At 42.9% G+C, this 20786-nt stretch overlaps 1 protein-coding gene across 1 annotated transcript in view; it reads left to right on the top strand.

The window, feature by feature from the left end:
• LOC129857370 (cGMP-dependent protein kinase 1-like) overlaps nucleotides 1-18723 on the top strand; it is a 45323-nt gene extending 26600 nt beyond the window's left edge. Inside the window, exons 5-15 of the mRNA XM_055925549.1 lie at nucleotides 7522-7587; nucleotides 9680-9754; nucleotides 12535-12631; nucleotides 14149-14288; nucleotides 14411-14500; nucleotides 14641-14782; nucleotides 14898-15061; nucleotides 15162-15284; nucleotides 15377-15439; nucleotides 15801-15867; nucleotides 15956-18723. Of these exons, the coding sequence (XP_055781524.1) occupies nucleotides 7522-7587; nucleotides 9680-9754; nucleotides 12535-12631; nucleotides 14149-14288; nucleotides 14411-14500; nucleotides 14641-14782; nucleotides 14898-15061; nucleotides 15162-15284; nucleotides 15377-15439; nucleotides 15801-15867; nucleotides 15956-16054 (1126 nt within the window). The 3' untranslated portion in view covers nucleotides 16055-18723. The remainder of the gene's footprint in view (nucleotides 1-7521; nucleotides 7588-9679; nucleotides 9755-12534; nucleotides 12632-14148; nucleotides 14289-14410; nucleotides 14501-14640; nucleotides 14783-14897; nucleotides 15062-15161; nucleotides 15285-15376; nucleotides 15440-15800; nucleotides 15868-15955) is intronic.
• The last annotated feature ends 2063 nt before the right edge of the window (nucleotides 18724-20786 follow it).

Genomic DNA, 20786 nt, shown 5'->3' with positions numbered 1-20786 from the left:
CTATGATACTCCCCCACTTAACATACTGCTTGACTAGTTGGGCCCAAGCTTGCTGTACAACATTAAAGTCCATTCAGTCTGTCTACAAATAGTGCTTGATAGGAAGCCCATTAGCCATCATGACTGTTACATCCTCAGGAAGCATGAGCTCCTGAGTTGGAAAAATATTGTGTAATACACTGATGCATGTCTTGTATTCAAGATCCTAAATGGCCTGGCTCCCCTTCCACTCAATACTTTTGTTGAACAGAAAACCCAAACCTATGGCAGAAGATCCACAAGGTCTGCCATGGGAGGTGACTGTATAGTTCCTTTAAGGAAAAGCACCTTTAGTCAAACTGCTTTCTCTGTGAGAGCTTCCCATGTCTGGAAAACCCTGCCATCAGACACACACAATTGTACAACCTATCACACCTTAAAAAAACATGAAGACATGGCTAGAGGCCAATCAGACTAGTGAAAATAATCCCTAGCTGTGTATTGCTACTTTCCATGTTGTCTGTCGCTGGTGAGGTGTGGAAACACTTTGTTGCTTTTATGTATTTTGTTTTGTTGCTTTTTGCATGCTATGTGTTGCTTGTTCTATGTTGCTCTGCGTGTGCTTACTGCTCATTGATAGTCTGCATTGTTATTGTAATTGTTTTTAATAACCTGCCCAGGGACTGCGGTTGAAAATTAGCCGGCAGGCTAAAACCGGCACTTTTACTGAAACGATGATTCATGTGCACTGTCCCTGTAAAATAAAAATAAACTCAAACTGCAATCCAATTTAATGACCGGACATTGTTCCACGTAATGGAAACAGATTATAATGTTAGAATAGATTAACTTCCTGCTCAAATTCACTGGCGTTACCTAAACTATAAAACCCAGCAACAGTAATCAGAAATTATCGAAGAACATTTACGATTCAATGATTCAGACCTCTACTGCAAATGTCCCATTGCGTCCCCTACAGCCCGATATAGCCCAGCGAGCACGACTTGTTCACCAGCTCTTGTATTCTTGCCAGTAGGAAAAAATATATATAACCCATTCTCAACAACGTTCAACGCTTACCTCTATCGTAAGGTTAAAAACAAACTTGACAACTTTCTCTTTTCTTTCGACTTCACACTTATGAAAGGTCCAAGACTTTAAAAGTAACATGTAATGCGGCAAATGTATAAAAGTCAATTCTCAAAGAAAAATACATTTCGGTGGGCACAATACTACAGCCATTTACTACCCACAATTTCAGTTCAATTTCACTTCATTGCAGTTGTATCCTGCAATAAGTAATACCCATGTTTAGATCTTATTTATGATTATGGTCACAGCTCTATCGCAATTACCTATCCGCTATTATTAGAATTCATTAGACGTAGATAACTGTCCCTTATTTGATTCAGTTATTTAAATACGACTCCATTCTCAATATGTTATTCCATCACACCATTTAGGCAACAGACAACATATTACAGCTAAATCACCTCTCCATTTATGATGCATAAATTAGCCTTTCAATTTGAACTAAGCAAGCGGTTAAAACGTTCAGTTTATATCTTAAACAAACACTGGCGATAATGTCTGTCCAGGCAAAATATACCAACACTTGAATTACAACCAGAAACCCATATTTTAGTGAATACCTGTCACGTCCTGACCATAGAGAGTCCTTATTTGCTATGGTGGAGTAGGTCAGGGCGTGACTGGGGGGGTTAGTCTAGTTTATATTTTCTATGTGGGGTTCTAGTTTTGTTTTCTATGTTGGTGTTTGGTATGATTCCCAATTAGAGGCAGCTGGCTATCGTTGTCTCTAATTGGGGATCATATTTAAGTAGCATTTTGCCACCTGTGTTTTGTGGGATATTGTTTATGTGTACTTGCATGTTAGCACTCCATTGTCGTCATGTTTCGTTTATTCTTTATTGTTATGTTGTGTGGCACACTTACTTTAAATAAATAAAAGATGTGGAACCCAGATCACGCTGCACATTGGTCCGAGTATGCTTCCAGTTCGTACGACGAGCGTGACAATAACAAAGACACAAAGCTATTGAAATTACGGAGAAATCCCACAAATAACCCTATTACAATGGTTTGTAGTTATAACATCATGCACATAATACCGACACAATTCCCCAAAAATAGCCCTACAGGTCCACGCGTTTCTCCGCAGAGATTCTCACATGCGCAAAAGGAATAGATTAGCAGTCAACGAGTTCATTGACTAGTAAACAGATCTTGCACTTTTTAATAAAAGCGGATTGTGTTTTCTTAGGCAACACATTTCAATTACTTTACAACATCACATTAACTACGCAATGGTAAGTAGTTTGATGGATAACCTAGGCTTTGTACGACATTATAAGTTAGGTCGAGATTCCATCTTAATTCACTCTAACTTTATGGAAAAAGGTTTATTCAATAAATATAGCAACTCCTCTCATACTGGGCCTTAAGGGCAGTTTTATTTCAAATATAGTACCCGGACGGAGAAAATCCAATAAGCGTTTTATAGTTACATCGTTAGGGTAACTTAACCAAAAGTTGACACACTCCAATCACTTTCTGAGACAATTGCCCAGACTTTGTAGACAGTTTAATAATGCTTAAACCTCATCTTTGTCAAATGATCCATTAAAGGGACCAACACAAAACCTGCATACGTCTACGTATGGGTTGTTTAAGTTGCATCTCATCCCAGTAATACTTTATCAAATCTCTAGTAATCGATTATACACACATATAATTCATCATATTTTCATATCTTCACAGAATCCATATAGAATGTTAGAAATTCTTAGGTACTCACATCAACCAATTCATTGGCTCAGAAATCTCCCAGCGGAAAAAAACCCGGAAGGTTCCCAGACACTGCCTTGCTGGTCATAGGAAAAATGCTCTTCACATTCTCTAGACTTCCAGAAATTATAGACTTGCCTCTACTTTCTAAAATAGCATCCCTCTCTCAATACCACCCCGAGATATTATATGATGGGCAGTGATGGATGGAATCCCAAAATAACATTTTATCAACACTTATTAACCAACTTATTACCACGCTCACACAGCTCTCATATCACATTCACACAGTACTGTTCCCAAACACACTTAAAACGTCTTAGGGATAGCCCCCTTTTTTTCAATTTTCACCTAAATGACATACCCAAATCTAACTGCCTGTAGCTCAGGCCCTGAAGCAAGGATATGCATATTATTTGTACCATTTGAAAGGAAACACTTTGAAGTTTGTGGAAATGTGAATTGAATGTAGGAGAATATAACACAATAGATCTGGTAGAAGAAAATACAAAGAAAAAACCAACCAGCCTTTTTCTACCACCATCTTTGAAATGCAAGAGAAAGGTCATCGTTCTAGCCATCACTCTGGTTTTAGTATCCACAAGATGCCAGCAGTGTATGTGCAAAGTTTCAGATAACTTGAAGAATGACTGACCTACAAGACTTAGTGTGAAGTCCCCAGGGACATTTGGGAAAAGTGTGAAGGAGACATTCGCATTCATATTCTATTTTTCTGCAAGAATATCGTCAAATCTGTATACTTGGACCTTGATTTAGCTTTCCAAGTATTTGTAGCCATATTATAAGTTCAACATTTGCAAACAGACCTCTGACTAAATACCCTCGCATTCCCCCCTCCTTTATGGTAGAAGCATCAAACAAGGTTATATAGAATGTTGACATCTAGTGGAAGCCTTAGGAAGTGCAACATGACCCCATTTCCACTGTATCTTGGATAGGCAAAGAGTTGAAACACCACAAACCTCAGATTTCCCACTTCCTGGTTGGGTTTTTTTCTCAGGTTTTTGCCTGCCATATTGCCTGCCATTCAAACAGTTTTAGAAACTTCAGAGCGTTTTCTATCAAAATCTACTAATAATATGCATATATTAGCAACTGGGACTGAGTAGCAGGCTGTTTACTCTGGGCACGCTTTTCATCCAAACGTGAAAATGCTGCCCCCTATCCATAAGAAGTTAATAAGGGAGCAGGTCAATACAACACACACATATAAAGTGAATCGATTGAGTGCGCTACGATAATGATGGCTGGTCGACGAATCACCCTCAGATGATTCGTTGAGAGCCCTTGAGACAAAGGTACAAATGTATTTTTTTGCCAAGTTTCACCCCGTTCCGTCTACATGACAAACAACAGATGTATGGAATGGGTCCCAAGGTTAAGATTTGTATGAAAGATAGACAGTATCTGCTATAAAAACTGTTCTCATTGTGTAGAGACCAGGGTCTGGCCCCGGAGTCATCTCTCCCTGGTACCTTATAGAACAGAAACATTAACTCATGCTATGGAATATGGTCTCTTTAGGTTTATCACCCAAAGACATCGTAAATATTCTGTCAGTGTTAAATCTCCCAGTGGCCCATCCTCAGTAGAACATACACAGATGAGTGTTCTAACAACCCCTTATTGGGTTGCATAAAACAACCATTTGATGTAATAACAGTATTATGACATAGTCTTGTAATTTCTCTCAGAAGATCAGGAGTTTTTTTTTTTTTTTTTTACATGTATTGAAACCCTTATTTTTGGAACTAAACCATCTCCAGATATACTTCCATTCACTAGTACCAGGGGACCTTCAGACGACTCATGTGAGGCCTGTGGCGTCCTAGAGCAAAACAACTGACATGTACGTGTTCGTAAGAGTCTCACCTTTCAACATATTAGTGTGTTGCGCAAACTGTTTGGATGCTACAGACAGAAGTTGGCAGATTGACTGTACCGGCTTCAGACGAGTCCCAAGACGTAGAGACATGGAGAACACCATCGTGTTCGTGAGAGTCGCATCTTTCCATAGAGGGGTCAGAATAATTTGTAGGCCAAACCGTTCGAACGTTACAGAGGATTTTTTGAGAAGACACATTTTTTTGAGAAGACACATTTTTCTGCTACAGACAGAAGTTGGCAGATTGACTGTACCGGCTTCAGACGAGTCCCAAGACGTAGAGACATGGAGAACACCATCGTGTTCGTGAGAGTCGCATCTTTCCATAGAGGGGTCAGAATAATTTGTAGGCCAAACCGTTCGAACGTTACAGAGGATTTTTTGAGAAGACACATTTTCGGGATGTTTCATGATCTGAAAAACACTGCTTTAGTTCTGTCACCTTTCACCGCAGAGTGCGACATCGGCGGATGCGGTGGATTGAGTGAAAAATACATTTGATTTGATACTATAACCTAGGAAGAGAGTGTATCATGTACATTCATCTCGTTGGTAGATGTTCTAGGAAAAGGGAAAAACGTTCCTACCATTGTGAGGTAGATTCATCAACAGTTCAGACAATGTGTTCTATGCTGCACTATTCTGTCCTTCCTTCAGGGGAGTGTGTGTATGTGTGTGTGTGTGTGTGTGTGTGTGTGTGTGTGTGTGTGTGTGTGTGTGTGTGTGTGTGTGTGTGTGTGTGTGTGTGTGTATTCATGTGTGAGGGTCAGTAGAGGATGAGAGATTTTTAAAGAGTGTGATGTTGTTGACAGAAAATGGAAACAATTTGATTGTTGCTGGTCTGTAACCCACCCCAGTCTGTATTTCCATAAACCCCTCCTTGGGACACCAGAGCACCATCCAATTACCAGTTGAATTAAAACGTTCAAATGTAAATGAACACCGCCGGCCGGCTCTCTGCTGTGCTGCTCTAAAGGACATTTCAGAAACATGCAGCTGCTCTCTCGCTCTCTCGCTCTCTCGCTCTCTCTCGCTCTCTCTCGCTCTCTCGCTCTCTCTCGCTCTCTCTCGCTCTCTCTCGCTCTCTCGCTCTGTGTCCCTCTCTCGCTCTCTCTCTCACTCTGTGTCTCTCTCGCTCTTTGTTTACAAGCAAATGTGAAGGTGCAAATACATTATTTGCAGAGGTTAACAGACAGCAGAAATTGTTTTACAACTACTATTGTCAGTAACAACAATTTGACAGGAACAAAATAAATTCACGGGATCCACTAAAGTCCACGATTTCTATCCCACCCACCGGGCTGTATTGGGTTGTTGGTGTCATAATGAAAGGGAATCACCATGTGTGTAAATAATACATTATTTTATGAGGAAAATTAGCGCAGCTGGCAGCTTTTCTCTGTGTGTTTGTAGTAGTTAGGGTAAAGGGCTCTGTTCATTGTCTGAGATAGAAAGCAATAAGGAACTCACAGGGATATAATGTGTGTGTGTCCATTTTTTTTCAACATGGAAAAGGGAAAATAAACGTACCCTGTCCTTTTGAGACAGGTGTATCTGCCAAAACACTGTTGACAAAAGCAGCACAATGGCATAGGGTCTACATTTGGCACATAGTCACAATTCACACTGAGCAGGTGTTTACTATGGCAAGTACTAGTATGTACCACTCAGGGACTGGATTTAGTTCACTTAATACCCCCCTTCAGCCTCCCTCCTCCACATTGTGCGTGCCCATGTGAGAAAAGCCCCTCTCTCTTTACCCCATATTTACCCCAGCACTCCGAAATGATTGGCTCTTCTCTTTTCTTCTCCTCTCCTCTCTTTTCCACTGGAGAAACTCTTTCGTTTCCAGCAGCTGTGACTTTTTCAGATAGGGCGTGTGTGTGTGTGTGTGTGTGTGTGTGTGTGTGTGTGTGTGTGTGTGTGTGTGTGTGTGTGTGTGTGTGTGTGTGTGTGTGTGCGTGCGTATGTGTATGTTTGGAAAGTGGGTGGTGGTGTATAAGGATGCTGGATGGCATGAGAAGGACTTGTCACCTTGGTCCATGTGAAATAAGTTGCGGAGCTACGAATCCATATGGGTCATTCCTCCCCTGCTTTGACACCAGAGTGTGACTTCACTGACATGTCAACAGCTCTAATGGTGATATGCATTCTCACTGTTCTGGAGTAAAGCTTGATTACGTTCTTGTTTAGTACTGTATTTAGTGTATGCTCGTCTTTTGGCAACAGGGTTTACCTGTTATGAATTTGGATAAAGTAGAATAGGTTTCAACGTGTCTTAGAGTGGTATCACTGCAGACTCTGAGATCTGCAAGTGTGTGTAGACAGCTTGCATGGACTCGCCTGCCCAGCTACAAGTGTATATTTGACTGTGCACAGTGATACAGTCTGTGTATGAGGACCTGTCGTGCGAGTTAGACAAGAGGGCTATAGAGTCCAGGGATGACTCAGACTCTGAGAGCGACTGGGCAGACGAATCCTCGGAAGAAGACGATTCTGATGATACAGAGTAAAACTGGTTATACTTTTGTTACCATTACCTGTTGCTAATGTCCATGTATTTGTCAAAACAAAGCTTTATGATATGATGAAATGTTTCTATCGGAAAGTCTGTGTTTTTTTAGGTATTAAATGTCTTTCTATGGAATATTATTATATTGATTGTAACCCGTATTTGAATGATTTATCCAAATTAGGAACAAATTGTTTTTATTGTGTAATAACAATTTTTCATTTTTATACACAAACCAAGTCATTTATGTTTGATCAAATAAAGTGCTGCTGTATTCTGTGTGATGTGTGTTACTAATGATGTATGTGTGTTCCAGGGAAGACATCAGGACAGCAAACGTCATCGCTGCAGAGACCGTTACATGTCTGGTCATTGACAGAGAGTGAGTGTTCAAAACATCCTCAGTACCTACTTTTGTATTCTGAAATGCTTTTGATAATTTGGTCTACAATATCACATAGCAAATGCCATTTAGCAGACACTGTTATCCAAAGTGACTTACAGTCATGCGTGCATACATTTTTTGTATCAGTGGCCCTGGGAATCAAACCCACAATCCTGACATTGCCAACACCATACTCTACCAACTAAGCCATACAGGACCACTTATTGAATGAATTACATTATTTCAAAATAAATTAATGTTGATCTACAAGATATGTACAGTAAGTTACATTATTCCTTGAGAGTCTAAGCTGTGGGGGTTCTACTAAGCGAACATATGGAATTGTTTTAAGATGGTCATACCATTTAACTATTTGTTCTTGAATTTTAGGACCCCTTTAGGTGTGATTTTTTAAAATAATTAAAGCATTTTTTGATGAAACATTGCATTTGGCCTTACTGCTATTATCCCATAGATATGCATTGCATAACAGATTCATCCATGGAAAAGCATGTTTTTGTGTGTCCTGTATCTGAGAGATATAAGAAAGATCAGCATTTTGAATTTTTTTACCCATATAAAAATAATAATTGGGACACTAAACTACATCCATGTATACTGTACTTCTATCCATTTTTTAAACTGGAACCGGGCTACCATCAGGCCAAGTCTTGTGAGGCTCGTGGGCGCCCTAGGGCAAAACATGTACGTGTTCGTGAGAGTCTCACCTTTCCATAGAAGGGTCATTTTAGTGTTTAGCCCAAACTTCTCGGACGCTACAGGCGTTTTTGTGAAAAGACAGCTTCTTGGGATGTCTCATGGTCTGATAAACAATGCAATAGCTAGTCCACCTCCCATGCATATGCGGAAGGCCGCCATTAGCGGATGTGGTAGATTGAGATGCAGCCCATGTAAAAAAAATCATCTTTAGTTTAAACAGATGGATTTTGATGGGGATTTTTTTATGATGCTAATTACATTTTTCCGCGGGTGTGCAGGCGTCGACTTTAAGTTAAACAAGGTCTCATTATTAAATCATGGTCTGTCATTGTGTCACCACTAACATCATGCAGTATTATAAGTTAGCTGTAATGCAAGAGCAAGGCTGGGTGGTATCAGTTGAGCCCCTGTCATGGAGCAGGCCTCTCATGGGCAACCTTGTGTCTTAGTGAGTGAGTCATCTGAATGAGAGTGGTGATTATTATGTTCTGTCTCTCTGTCTGTCACACAGACTCCAAATGCTCTCTCACCTCACATAGCCAGCTTACCATATATGTTACCCAGAACTGGTTGGGTTTGGAGCCAGCGTGAGAGAGAGGTTAGGGGTGGCAGGCAGCCTGCTATTTTTCTGGAAAGAAGGAGAGGGAAGAGAGGGAAGAAAATAAAAAGAGAATGAGAGTCAGGGGATAATGGCGAGAAGGAAATTCCAGCACAGATGTGTGTGCTTGCATGTGTGTGCGCTCGTGTGTGTATTTTGGGAAGAGAATTTAACCTTGTCAGCCACGGTTGTCAGCTGGTATTTCAGCTGTAAACATCTTAATTGAAATAGATTTTTATCAATATTATGCATCATTTTCATATTCATGTGTATTAGGTTAATGATGTATGGGTCTAGGGTTCATGTACATCCAAATAGAGATGATATGTGTAAGGAATCTGGGTATTATAAAGTAAACAGATGGTCTTGGGGTCTTGTAAAGTGAGACCAAGTGGTTATCACTTCAAACAACAATCTTATAAAGGTTTATTAAACATTCATAAAGTTTTCATATGTACTATAAATATGCAATACACTACTGCACTAGATGAGTCATATGGAGAATAAGTGTCTAGGGATATCTATAGATACCTGCTTATTAAGTATGTACTATCAATTACAAATATGAAGGGGCTGTTATGCCACAGTTAATGAACCAAAACACCAATTAGCAAATGTTTTTGTCATTTAGACAACTGGCGTGATTACTTAAAGAGACAACAATACATACAGTATATATCAAGATATGACAGCTTCTTCAATGGAATGGGATCAATGTCTTGAACTCATATAACATTTCTCACAAACACTGTTTCAATTCCTGTGCTGCAGCTCGTTCAAGCACCTGATTGGAGGGTTGGAGGAGGTGTCCAGTAAAGGCTGTGAGGATGCTGAGGTCAAGGCTAGGTAAATCGCATTTATTTACTAATTTTGATAGCTGGCTTTACTTGGCTTTGAGGTTTGGTCAACCTAAGGTCTGTTACGTAACAACGCAATTCTCTGGTGACAGACCAGGAAGTGAAAGTCGTGACCTCTACCCCTTGGAGGAACCAGTATGTTATCTGTAACCGTGGAAGCAGGAGCATAGCACCAGGCACCCTGGTAAAGGGGCACCTTGGTGCTGTGGTGTGTTGTTGTTGGCATAAAGGGATGCCAGCTCGGAACAAGGTAATCTTGTGAGACAAGTTGAGGAGAAACAAAAACTGTGGTTTAAACCATAAACCGTGGTTTAAACATGGTTTCATGACAGCTTTGGGAACTCTTTGGTAGTATTTCGTTCTTTGTTGAAAGTAAGTATGGCATATTTAAATCTGTTGTTGTAAACCTTACATACAGCTATTTCAGGTGCATTTGAAATGTCAGCCTCTCAAACTGAAATGTAGTTTTTTGGGAAGTATAAATAAAAATAACGGTTCACTGTTATGCTTACTTCCTGGAAAAGGGATGAGAATGGAGAGAGAGACTTGTGTTGGTCACTGTCGTGAGGCCTCTGTCTGAGACAGACAGTGAATGGAGTCTGTCCTGGAACCTACTGGACAATATGCTGTATCGTGTTCAATATGATACATTGTTAATGTCTTTCAGAATAATTCCATTCCAGGTTGTGCAGCTCGATGGAAGGTTGTTGTATACAATACAAAATGTTGTGTTCTATTGTTGTGTCTCATAAAGGATCTCATCTTTCAAAATTAATTTGGCTAGATTTGCAAGAAACAGGGGGATGCATGTATGTTTCATCACACTTGTATAGAATAACTAATTGTTTTTCAGAATACCAATTCTCTGCAATTCTACACATGTTAATGAATTTATTCTTACTTTCATTCTCAACTGCAGAAATAATAGTTGGTTTAGCTGTTGCAGTCTTTTACCAGTGATGGTAATGGTACAAGTTTGCCATCTAGTGGCCATTAACTAGTCTTACAATGTCAAATGAGCTATTGACTGAGGTAGGGCTGAATTGAGCTTTTACGCATCCCTCCTCAGGGCACTTGGTCAGGAAAAACTCCTGGCCTCAACCATCAACTGGGTAGTTCTACCTCAAAAAACACAAGGAAGAGGATTTTGACAATCACCATCTCAGATTGTTCTGAAATAGCTTGCTGCAACATTATTTTGTTGAAATATAATTTGATCTCTGGAAAATAAAGCTCCTTCATTGCATCCAAATTGGCCATTTTAATTTATAGGATTCATAGCATATTCAATAAATATAAAAATATTCTTTAACTAGGCAAGTCAGTTAAAAACAAATTCTTATTTACAATGACGGCCTACCCCGGCCAAACCCTCCCTTCATTAACCCGGACGACTCTGGGACAATTGTGCTCTGCCCAATGCGACTCCCAATCACGGGAGGTTGTGATACAGCCCGGGATCGAACACGGGTCTGTAGTGACGTCTCTAGCACTGTGATGCAGTGCCTTAGACCGCTACGACACCCAGGATCCATACAAGTAGTATGGAGCTGCGGCTCATAGTATAGTTTCAGCATCCTATGTAATGTATTCCCAGTGAATTTGGTGATGTTTTTTTCCCCTGTTCAGAGAAATTAGTAATTAAAGTTGTTGGGTTTATATCCCATCCTACAACCTGATATTACCAGGTTTGTCTGACCACTAGATGGTGCTGTTCTTGCTATTAAGTGAAAAAGTTTGAAGAATCCCCCCACCCCCCTCAATGTTTAAGGGATAGTTCACCCAAATTACAAAATGACATTGGTTTACTAACCCTGTAAGCAGTCTATTGAGAAGGTATGACAGCAACCTATGCTTTGTTATTTTTTTGGTCACTGTTTCAGATGCTAACTTTTTAGCACTTGTGGCACAAATCCAATGCAAGTCAATGGTACCTATTGTATATTAGCATTTTCATGCTTCATGTTCAAATCATTCTAAAGTATCTTAAAATGCATTTTGTAGCTCAATTAATGTTACTTATAGATGATTTGGATATGAAGCCTGAAAATGCTAATATAGGTACCATTTGAAACAGTGGGGAAGTGAACAAAACTAAAGCATGAGTTGCTGTAATACCTTGTCCATATACTTCTTAAAATCTAAAGGAAATAATATGCAATTTGAAATTTCGGCGAAAAATCCCTTTAACATTGGGCTGGGGGATTCTTCAAACTATACGTTTTTTATCACCTAATAGCAGGATTAGCACAATCTAGTGGTCAGACGAACCAGGTAATATCAGGATGTAGGATGGGACAGAAACCCAACAACTTCAATGATTCATTTCTCTGAACAGGGGAAAAAAAAATAAGGACCATTTCTTTGGTGTCCTAATGTCTTACTCATTGTTAGAAAAATGTTTGGTCCAAATAGGATGTTAGGTACTATATTTATTGAACATTATATGAATCCTATAAATTCAAATGACAATTGTGTGCAATAAATTAGCTTAATTTCTCAGAGAACAAAGGCCGAAGGTGTTGAAGATCCTCTGGCTTGGTTGACCCAGAAACCTTTTATCCTGAGGGCTCAGGCCTCTATCTGTACTGATTCTCCCAATCACACCATTGAACGATAAGGCCCACTGGATTAAACAAAAAACAAGAGAAGAAACTGGGAGTTGGGGATATCGGCGACTGGGCATGTGGAAAATGGCCCTGTGTCTTGCAAGGATGAGGGGAGGGTGACAGTTCAATTGAATTAACATGTCCTTGTCTTTCCCTGCAGGTACGAAGCAGAGAATTCTTTCTTCTCCAACCTCAGCCTGGTTGACTTTAACATCATCGACACACTGGGGGTTGGTGGCTTTGGCCGTGTAGAGCTGGTAGGAACCACAGCTGCCACTTGCCGGTCTCCTGACCTAATATCAAGCTATAGCTTTACGAAAAGTTCCTTGTATAGACTTGTGTTGAATAAACTGTCATTTGAACTTCCTCTGCCGGTTGTCCACTTGCCCACAGAAAAGTATCATTAAACCAACTTTTTAAAATGCTGGTACTGCCATTGAGATCTCTATTACCTGGCACATGTGCAAAACCGTGCAAACACCTGCATGAGCTTGATTAGTATACATGCATCGCAAGCATGTATTTACAATGTGTGTGCCTAAGTCAGGTGAACAAACAAACCGTGGGAGATCTGTATTTAGTTGGTTTAATGACACTTTCCTGTGGATATTTTGTTTCAAATTTCCAACGGCATAACAACGGATTTAGTGGACAAATGGCAAAGTTAAAATTACCTTTATTTAACATTCTGACTTGTAAAGGGATTGTTAACTCTTCTGGAATCTACGTTAGTGATGAGTGTGGGACGTCCATACTCGGAAGCGTAAGAGGCTAAGCTGCCACTTACAGTGCATTCGGAAAGTATTCAGACCCCTTATCTTTTCCACATTTTGTTACGTTACAGCCTTATTCTAAAATGGATTACATTTCATTTTTTTTCCTCATCAATTTACACAATACCCCATAATGACAAAGTAAAAACAGGGTTTTAGAAATGTTTGCTAGTTTATAAAATATAAAAAACTGAAATATGACATTTACAGAAGTATTCAGACCCTTTACTCAGTACTTTATTGAAGCACCTTTGGCAGCGAATACAGCATCGAATCTTCTTGGGTATGACGCTATAAGCTTGGCACACCTGTATTTGGGGTGAGTTTCTAGAGCTCTGTCAGAGTGATCATCTGGTTCTTGGTCATCTCCCTGACCAAGGCCCTTCTCCCCCAATTGCACAGTTTGGTCAGCTCTAGGAAGGGTCTTGGTGGTTCCAAACTTCTTCCATTTAAGAACGATGGAGGGCACTCTGTTCTTGGGGACCTTCAATGCTGCATTATCTTTTGCCGTCCCTTCCCCAGATCTGTGCCTCAACACAATCCTGTCTCTATGGACAATTCCTTCGACCTCATGGCTTGGTTTTTGCTATGACATGTGCTGTCAACTGTGGGACCTTGTATAGACAGGTGTGTGCCTTTTCAAAATCATGTTCAATCAATTGAATTTACCACAGGTGGACTACAGAGAAGTTGTAGAATCATCTCAAGGATGATCAATGGAAACAGGATGCACCTGAGCTCAACTTAGAGTCTGAATACTTATGTAAATAAGGTATTTCTAACAACCTGTTTTTAGTTTGTCATTATGGGGTATTGTGTGTAGATTGCTGAGTAAAAATATATATTTAATCCATTTTAGAATCAGGCTGTAACATAACAAAATGTGGAAAAAGTCAAGGGGTCTGAATACTTTCCGAAGGCACTGTACATTGTATTGCATTGATGTTTATTTGAACCGTTGCTTAGAGCTGACAGAGCTCTCCTCTCTCCTGTGTCGACAGGTTCAGCTGAAAAGTGATCTGGTGAAGACGTTTGCCATGAAGATCCTGAAGAAGCGTCACATTGTGGACACGCGACAGCAAGAGCATATCCGCTCTGAGAAACTCATCATGCAGGAGGCCCACTCTGACTTCATTGTCAGGTAGAGACATGCATGCAACGCCTTTCCACAGACACACTTTTAATTCCCAGTAAATCCTACAGTGGACACACCCTCCCCCCGCCACTGTCTTGATATCTTTGCACTCTGTGTTTTGTATTCAGACTGTACAGGACGTTTAAGGACAGTAAGTACCTCTACATGCTGATGGAGGCTTGCCTGGGAGGAGAGCTGTGGACCATTCTTAGAGACCGGTGAGTCTTAGATGGTCAATATTTCAACTAATGTCATTGTGCCCACATGTGTTTCAGTGAGACTATGGAAGATCTGGCCGATGTGTGCCTGTTTAAAATGTGACTTATTTTAAAGAGGTTATTGTCCCGTCCTTCTCCAGGGGTTCGTTTGAGGATTCAACCACCAGGTTCTACACAGCGTGTGTGGTGGAAGCATTCGCCTACCTACATTCCAAAGGCATCATCTACAGAGACCTTAAACCAGAGAACCTTATACTGGACCACAGGGGCTATGCCAAGCTAGTAAGAGACACACAACATTGTGGATTCAAAGCTTAAAGACCTAAACATCTAACCCTTTGAACTATTAACATTGCAGGTTACCTCTAAGAATGTGTTTCACATGTCCTTTGTTTAGGTGGACTTTGGCTTCGCCAAGAAGATCGGGTTTGGGAAGAAAACGTGGACGTTCTGTGGAACACCAGAATACGTGGCACCAGAGATCATTCTGAACAAAGGCCACGACATCACAGCTGACTACTGGTCTCTAGGAATCCTCATGTTTGAGCTCCTCACCGGCAGGTATACAGACAAAGCTGATAATCTTAAATGAAAGTGTAAGGCCAGATGTTAACTGAGATAGACACTCAAATGTATATCTATCTCCACCCCTGTCTTCCAGCCCTCCCTTCTCTGGCCCTGATCCCATGAAGACATATAACATCATCCTGAGGGGCATTGACATGATCGAATTTCCAAAGAAGATCACCAAAAACGCTGCCAACTTAATAAAAAAACTATGCAGGTGAGTCCCAAACCATTTTGTACACCCTCAACAATGACTGTTTAATGTAATTTAGTGTTAACGAGAGTATTAATGATGATGTGTAATTTTAGGGACAATCCTTCGGAAAGACTAGGAAACTTGAAAAACGGTGTCAAAGACATCCAAAAGCACAAGTAAGTTCATGGATAGCCATATTATTCTACTCATCTTCCCACATTTATATATTTAAAGTAACTGTTCAGTGTTTCCAGATTTCTATGATATATGACCTGTAATTAATTACAAGATGAGTTAAATAGTTTTCCTTCCAAAAAATAGAAACAAAGTATCTTATAAAGCAGTTTTTCTTTGCTGGAATGGTGTAGGCGTATACCAGTCGTTAGAAATATTAATGCAAGTAGACGGCTGTTTGGCCAGCTCATCTTCCTCAGGAGAATGACCTCATCCTCTATGAGGAAATATAAAGCATTTTTTAAACTGTCTGTTTGAGATAGGTGGGATTTGATTTCTTTAACAATTTCTATACATTTCCAGATGGTTTGAGGGCTTTAACTGGGAAGGTCTAAGGAAAGGAACGCTGACACCCCCTATCATCCCTAATGTAAGTCACAAACCAACATTTCAGCAGCAAGCTGCTTGCATCAGGGTTTCAAGTGGCTCAATACTGTCTGTCTTTTTCTGTCAATCAGGTGATATCACCAATGGACACGAGTAACTTTGACAACTTCCCAGAGGATAAGGAAGACCCGCCCCCAGATGACAATTCTGGCTGGGACAACGATTTTTAAAATGTCACCCCCACCCCCAAAACCAAATTAGCTTATGTCATTGGCCTGGAGGCCTAGTTCAGGATATAGCTGAATTCTAAAGACTGCGATACAGAGGAAGTGGAGAGGGGAGGAGAGGAAGAGGACAAAAAAACACTCTGGGTCAGCAATATGTCTTCGCTACACGTGGCTCTGGGACTAGCATGTAATGACCATAGTACTTCCTCAGGGTTCTCACACATATACACATGCAAGCAAATACACAAGCAAACACACACACACACACACACACACACACACACACACACACACACACACACACACACACACACACACGGCAAGTCCTGGAGCTAAAACAATGCCTATTTATTTAGCAGAGAGAGTGTGTGAGAATGAGAGTATGTACAATATACAGCCCAAAATAAAGGAAACACCAACATAAAGTGTCTTAATAGGGTGTTGGTCCACAACAAGCCAGAACAGCTTCAATGCACCGTGCCATTGATTCCACAAGTGTCTGTTGGAGGGATGTGACATCATTCTTCTACGAAAAATTCCATAATATGGGATTTTGTTGATGATGGTGGAAAATGCTCCAGAATCTCACATAAGTGTTCAATTGGGTTGAGATCTGGTGACTGAGACAACCATGTCCCGAGTGGCGCAGCGCTCTAGGGCACTGCATCTCAGTGCTAGAGGTGTCACTACAGACACCCACGTTAGAATCCAGGCTGTATCACAACAGGCCGTGATTGGGAGTCCCATTGGGCGGTGCACAATTGGCCGAGCATCGTCCATGTTCGGCCGGTGTAGGCCATCATTGTAAATAAGAATTTGTTCTTAACTGACTTGCCTAGCTAAATAAAAATAAATAAATATAGTTCACATAATTGTCATGCTTATCAAACCAGTCAATGACCACTCATGCCCAGTGGATGGGGGCATTGTCATCCTATGGGGGCATAGCCATGGTCTGCAAAATAATGACCTCCCCAGCATTTTTATACATGACCCTAAGCATGATAGGATGTTAATTGCTTAATTATCTCAGGGACCACACCTGTGTGGAAGCACCTGGTTTCAATATACTTTGCATCCTTCATTTATTCAAGTGTTTCCATTATTTTGGCAGTAACTTGTATATGGGAGTATATGAGTGTAAGAACACTACAATAACTGATAAAACAAGTCACATTTAGTATAGGGTGGAATATTCGTTTTCTGTTGCTGCCACGTAGCTGCACTGCTCCTAAAAGGTTGGCCAGACAGACTGGCTGGGCAGGCTGGGTCCATGTTTGGAAGGCTTTCTCTCTGCACCCGGTTTTCTCGAAAGACTCCTATTACTGTAGCTGGTCCACAAGGTTTGTCTTACCTACAGTACATCACTGGTATGTGGGCCTCCTCAATAGGGAATCAGGATCTTACCACTGAGTCTGACAAGTCAAACAGGTATCAATTGCTCATGACGAACCTGAATGTTACTGTTCTTAATATTACTTTTAGACACAGACAGACAGTATAGTGCTTTGCAAAAGTATTCATACCCTTGGCGTTTTTCCTATTTCTTTGCATTACAACCTGTGGATTTTTATTTGGATTTCATGTAACGAACATACTCAAAACAGTCCAAATCGGTGAACTGAAATGAAAAAAATAACTTTAATGGAAAAGTGGTGCGTGAGTATGTATTCACCCCCTTTGCTATGAAGCCCCTAAATAAGATCTGGTGCAACCAATTAACTTCAGAAGTCACATAATTAGTTAAATAAAGTCTACCTGTGTGCAATCTAGTCCACCTGTGTGCAATCTAATCTATAAACACCTGTTCTGAAAGGCCCCAGATTCCACAACACCACTAAACAAGGGGCCCCACCAAGCAAGCGTCACCATGAAGACCAAGGAGCTGTCACGTTCCTGACCTATTTCTGTTAGTTTGTTGTATGTGTTAGTTGGTCAGGACATGAGTTTGGGTGGGCATTCTATGTTTTCTGTTTCTATGTTGGTTTAAGGGTTGCCTGGTATGGCTCTTTATTAGAGGCAGGTGTTTTGCGTTTTCCTCTAATTGAGAGTCATATTTAGGTAGGTTGTTTTACAGTGTTCGTTGTGGGTGGTTGTCTCCTGTGTCAGTGTTTGTCGCACCATACGGGACTGTTCGGTTTGTTTGTTCATCGTTCTTTTTGTGTAGTCTATTTTCCCTGTTCGTGCGTCCTTCGTGTTATATTGTAAGTTCGTATGTTCAGGTTTGTCTACGTTATTTTGTTAATTATTCAAGTGTTTTCGTTTCGTGTTTTTTCCGTCTTGTTTAATTAAAATATGTCATTTCACAACGCTGCGCCTTGGTTCAATCACTACTCCTCCTTTTCGGTTGAAGAGGAGGAGGAACACCGTAACAGAACCACCCAACAAATTACCAGAACCAAGCAGCGTAATACACAGGACTACTGGAATTGGGAGGACGAGCTGGATGGAAAAGGTCCTTGGGCTCAACCAGGGGAATATCGCCGCCCCAAAGCTGAGCTGGAGGCAGCGAAAGCAGAGAGGCGGCGATATGAGGAGGCAGCAAGGAAGCAAGGCTGGAGATCGGAGAATCAAGCCCAAAACTGCAGATATGAGGGGACACATCTAGCACGGAAGCCCGAAAAGCCCATGAGTACTACCCAAAAATGTATTGGGGGGGGGGGGGGCTAAGAGGTAGTGGGCCAAGGGCAGGTAGGAGACCTGCGCCCACTTACCAGGCTAATGGTGGAGAGCGGGAGTACGGGCAGACACCGTGTTACGCAGTAGAGCGCACGGTGTCTCCTGTACGTGTGCATAGCCCAGTGCGGGTTATTCCACCTCCCCGCACTGGTAGGGCTAGATTGAGCAGTGAGCCAAGTGCCATGAAGCCGGCTCTACATATCTGGCCACCAGTACGTCTCTTTGGGCCGGCTTACATGGCACCAGCTTTACGCATGGTGTCCCCGGTTCGCCTACATTGCCCGGTGCGGGTTATTCCACCTCCCCGCACTGGGTGGGCGACGGGGAGCATTCAACCAGGTAAGGTTGGGCAGGCTCAGTGCTCAAGGGAGCCAGTACGCTTGCACGGTCCGGTATTTCCGGCACTACCTCTCCACCCCAGTCCAGTACCACCAGTGCCTACACCACGCACCAGGCTTCCAGTGCGTTTCCAGAGCCCTGTTCCTCCTCCACGCACTCTCCCTATGGCGCGTGTCTCCAGCCCAGTGCCTCCAGTTCCGGCACCACGCACTAAGCCACCTGTGCGTCTCCAGAGCCCTGTACATACTGTTCCTTCTCCCCGTACTCGTCCTGAAGTGCGTGCACTCAGCCCGGTGCCACCAGTGCCGGTACCACGCACCAGGCAAATAGTACGCTTTGAGAGTACAGTGTGCACTGTCCCTGCTCCCCGCACTAGGCTTGAAGTGCGTGTCTCCAGTCCGGTGCCTCCAGTTCCGGCACCACGCACCAGGCCTACAGTGCGTATCGGCCGGCCAGAGTCTGCCGTCTGCCCAACGGCGCCTGAACTGTCCGTCTGCCAAGCGCCGCATGAACTGCTCGTCTGTATTGAGCCTTCAAAGCCGCCCGTCTGCCATGAGCCTGAAAAGCCGCCCGTCTGCCATGAGCCTACAGAGCCTTCCGCCAGACAGGAGCCGCTAGAGCCTTCCACCAGACAGGAGCAGTCAAAGCCTTCCGCTAGACAGGATCAGTCTGAGCCATCCGTCTCCTCGGCGCCATCTGAGCCATCCGTCTCCTCAGCGCCATCTGAGCCATCCGTCTCCTCAGCGCCGTCTGAGCCATCCGTCTCCTCAGCGCCGTCTGAGCCATCCGTCTCCTCAGCGCCGTCTGAGCCATCCGTCTCCTCAGCGCCGTCTGAGCCATCCGTCTCCCCAGCGCCGTCTGAGCAATCCGTCTCCCCAGCGCCGTCTGAGCCATCCGTCTGTCCCGAGCCATTAGAGCCGCCCGTCTGTCCCGAGCCGTCAGAGCCGTTAGTCAGTCAGGAGCCGCTAGAGCCATTCGTCAGTCAGGATCTGCCAGAGCCGCCAACCAGACAGGATCTGCCAGAGCCGCCAACCAGACAGGATCTGCCAGCCAGACAGGATCTGCCAGAGCCGCCAGCGAGCCAGGAGTGTCCAGAGCCGCCAGCGAGCCAGGAGCGTCCAGAGCCGCCAGCGAGCCAGGAGCGTCCAGAGCCGCCAGCCAGCCATGAGCGTCCAGAGCCGCCAGCCAGCCATGAGCGTCCAGAGCCGTCAGCCAGCCATGAGCGTCCAGAGCCGTCAGCCAACCATGAGCGTCCAGAGCCGTCAGCCAGCCATGAGCGTCCAGAGCCGTCAGCCAGCCATGAGTGTCCAGAGCCGTCAGCCAGCCATGTGCGTCCAGAGCCGTCAGCCAGTCATGAGCTGCCCCTCAGCCCAGAGCGGCCATTAATCCAGAACTGCCCCTCAGTCCAGAGCTGTCTCTCTGTCCGGAGCTGCCTTTCAGTCCGGAGTTGCCCCTCTATCCTGAGCTACCTCTCTATCCTGAGCTACCTCTCTATTCTCACCTACCTCTATGTCCTGAGCTACCTTGTCCCGGAGCTGTCCCTTTATTTTGTGTTGCATATATTAGGTGGGTGTAATAGAGGGGTGGTCATTCTGAGGGGGATTAGCGAGCTGGGATTGACTATGGTGGGGTGGGGACCTCGTCCTGAGCCTGAGCCACCACCGTGGTCAGATGCCCACCCAGACCCTCCCCTAAACTTTGTGCTGGTGCGCCCGGA

This window comes from Salvelinus fontinalis, chromosome 1 (assembly GCF_029448725.1).
Source record: "Salvelinus fontinalis isolate EN_2023a chromosome 1, ASM2944872v1, whole genome shotgun sequence".
In the NCBI taxonomy this organism is placed as follows: domain Eukaryota; kingdom Metazoa; phylum Chordata; class Actinopteri; order Salmoniformes; family Salmonidae; genus Salvelinus; species Salvelinus fontinalis.
Note: the sequence above shows the minus strand (reverse complement) of the source record. Positions and strands in the feature narration are given on the sequence as shown.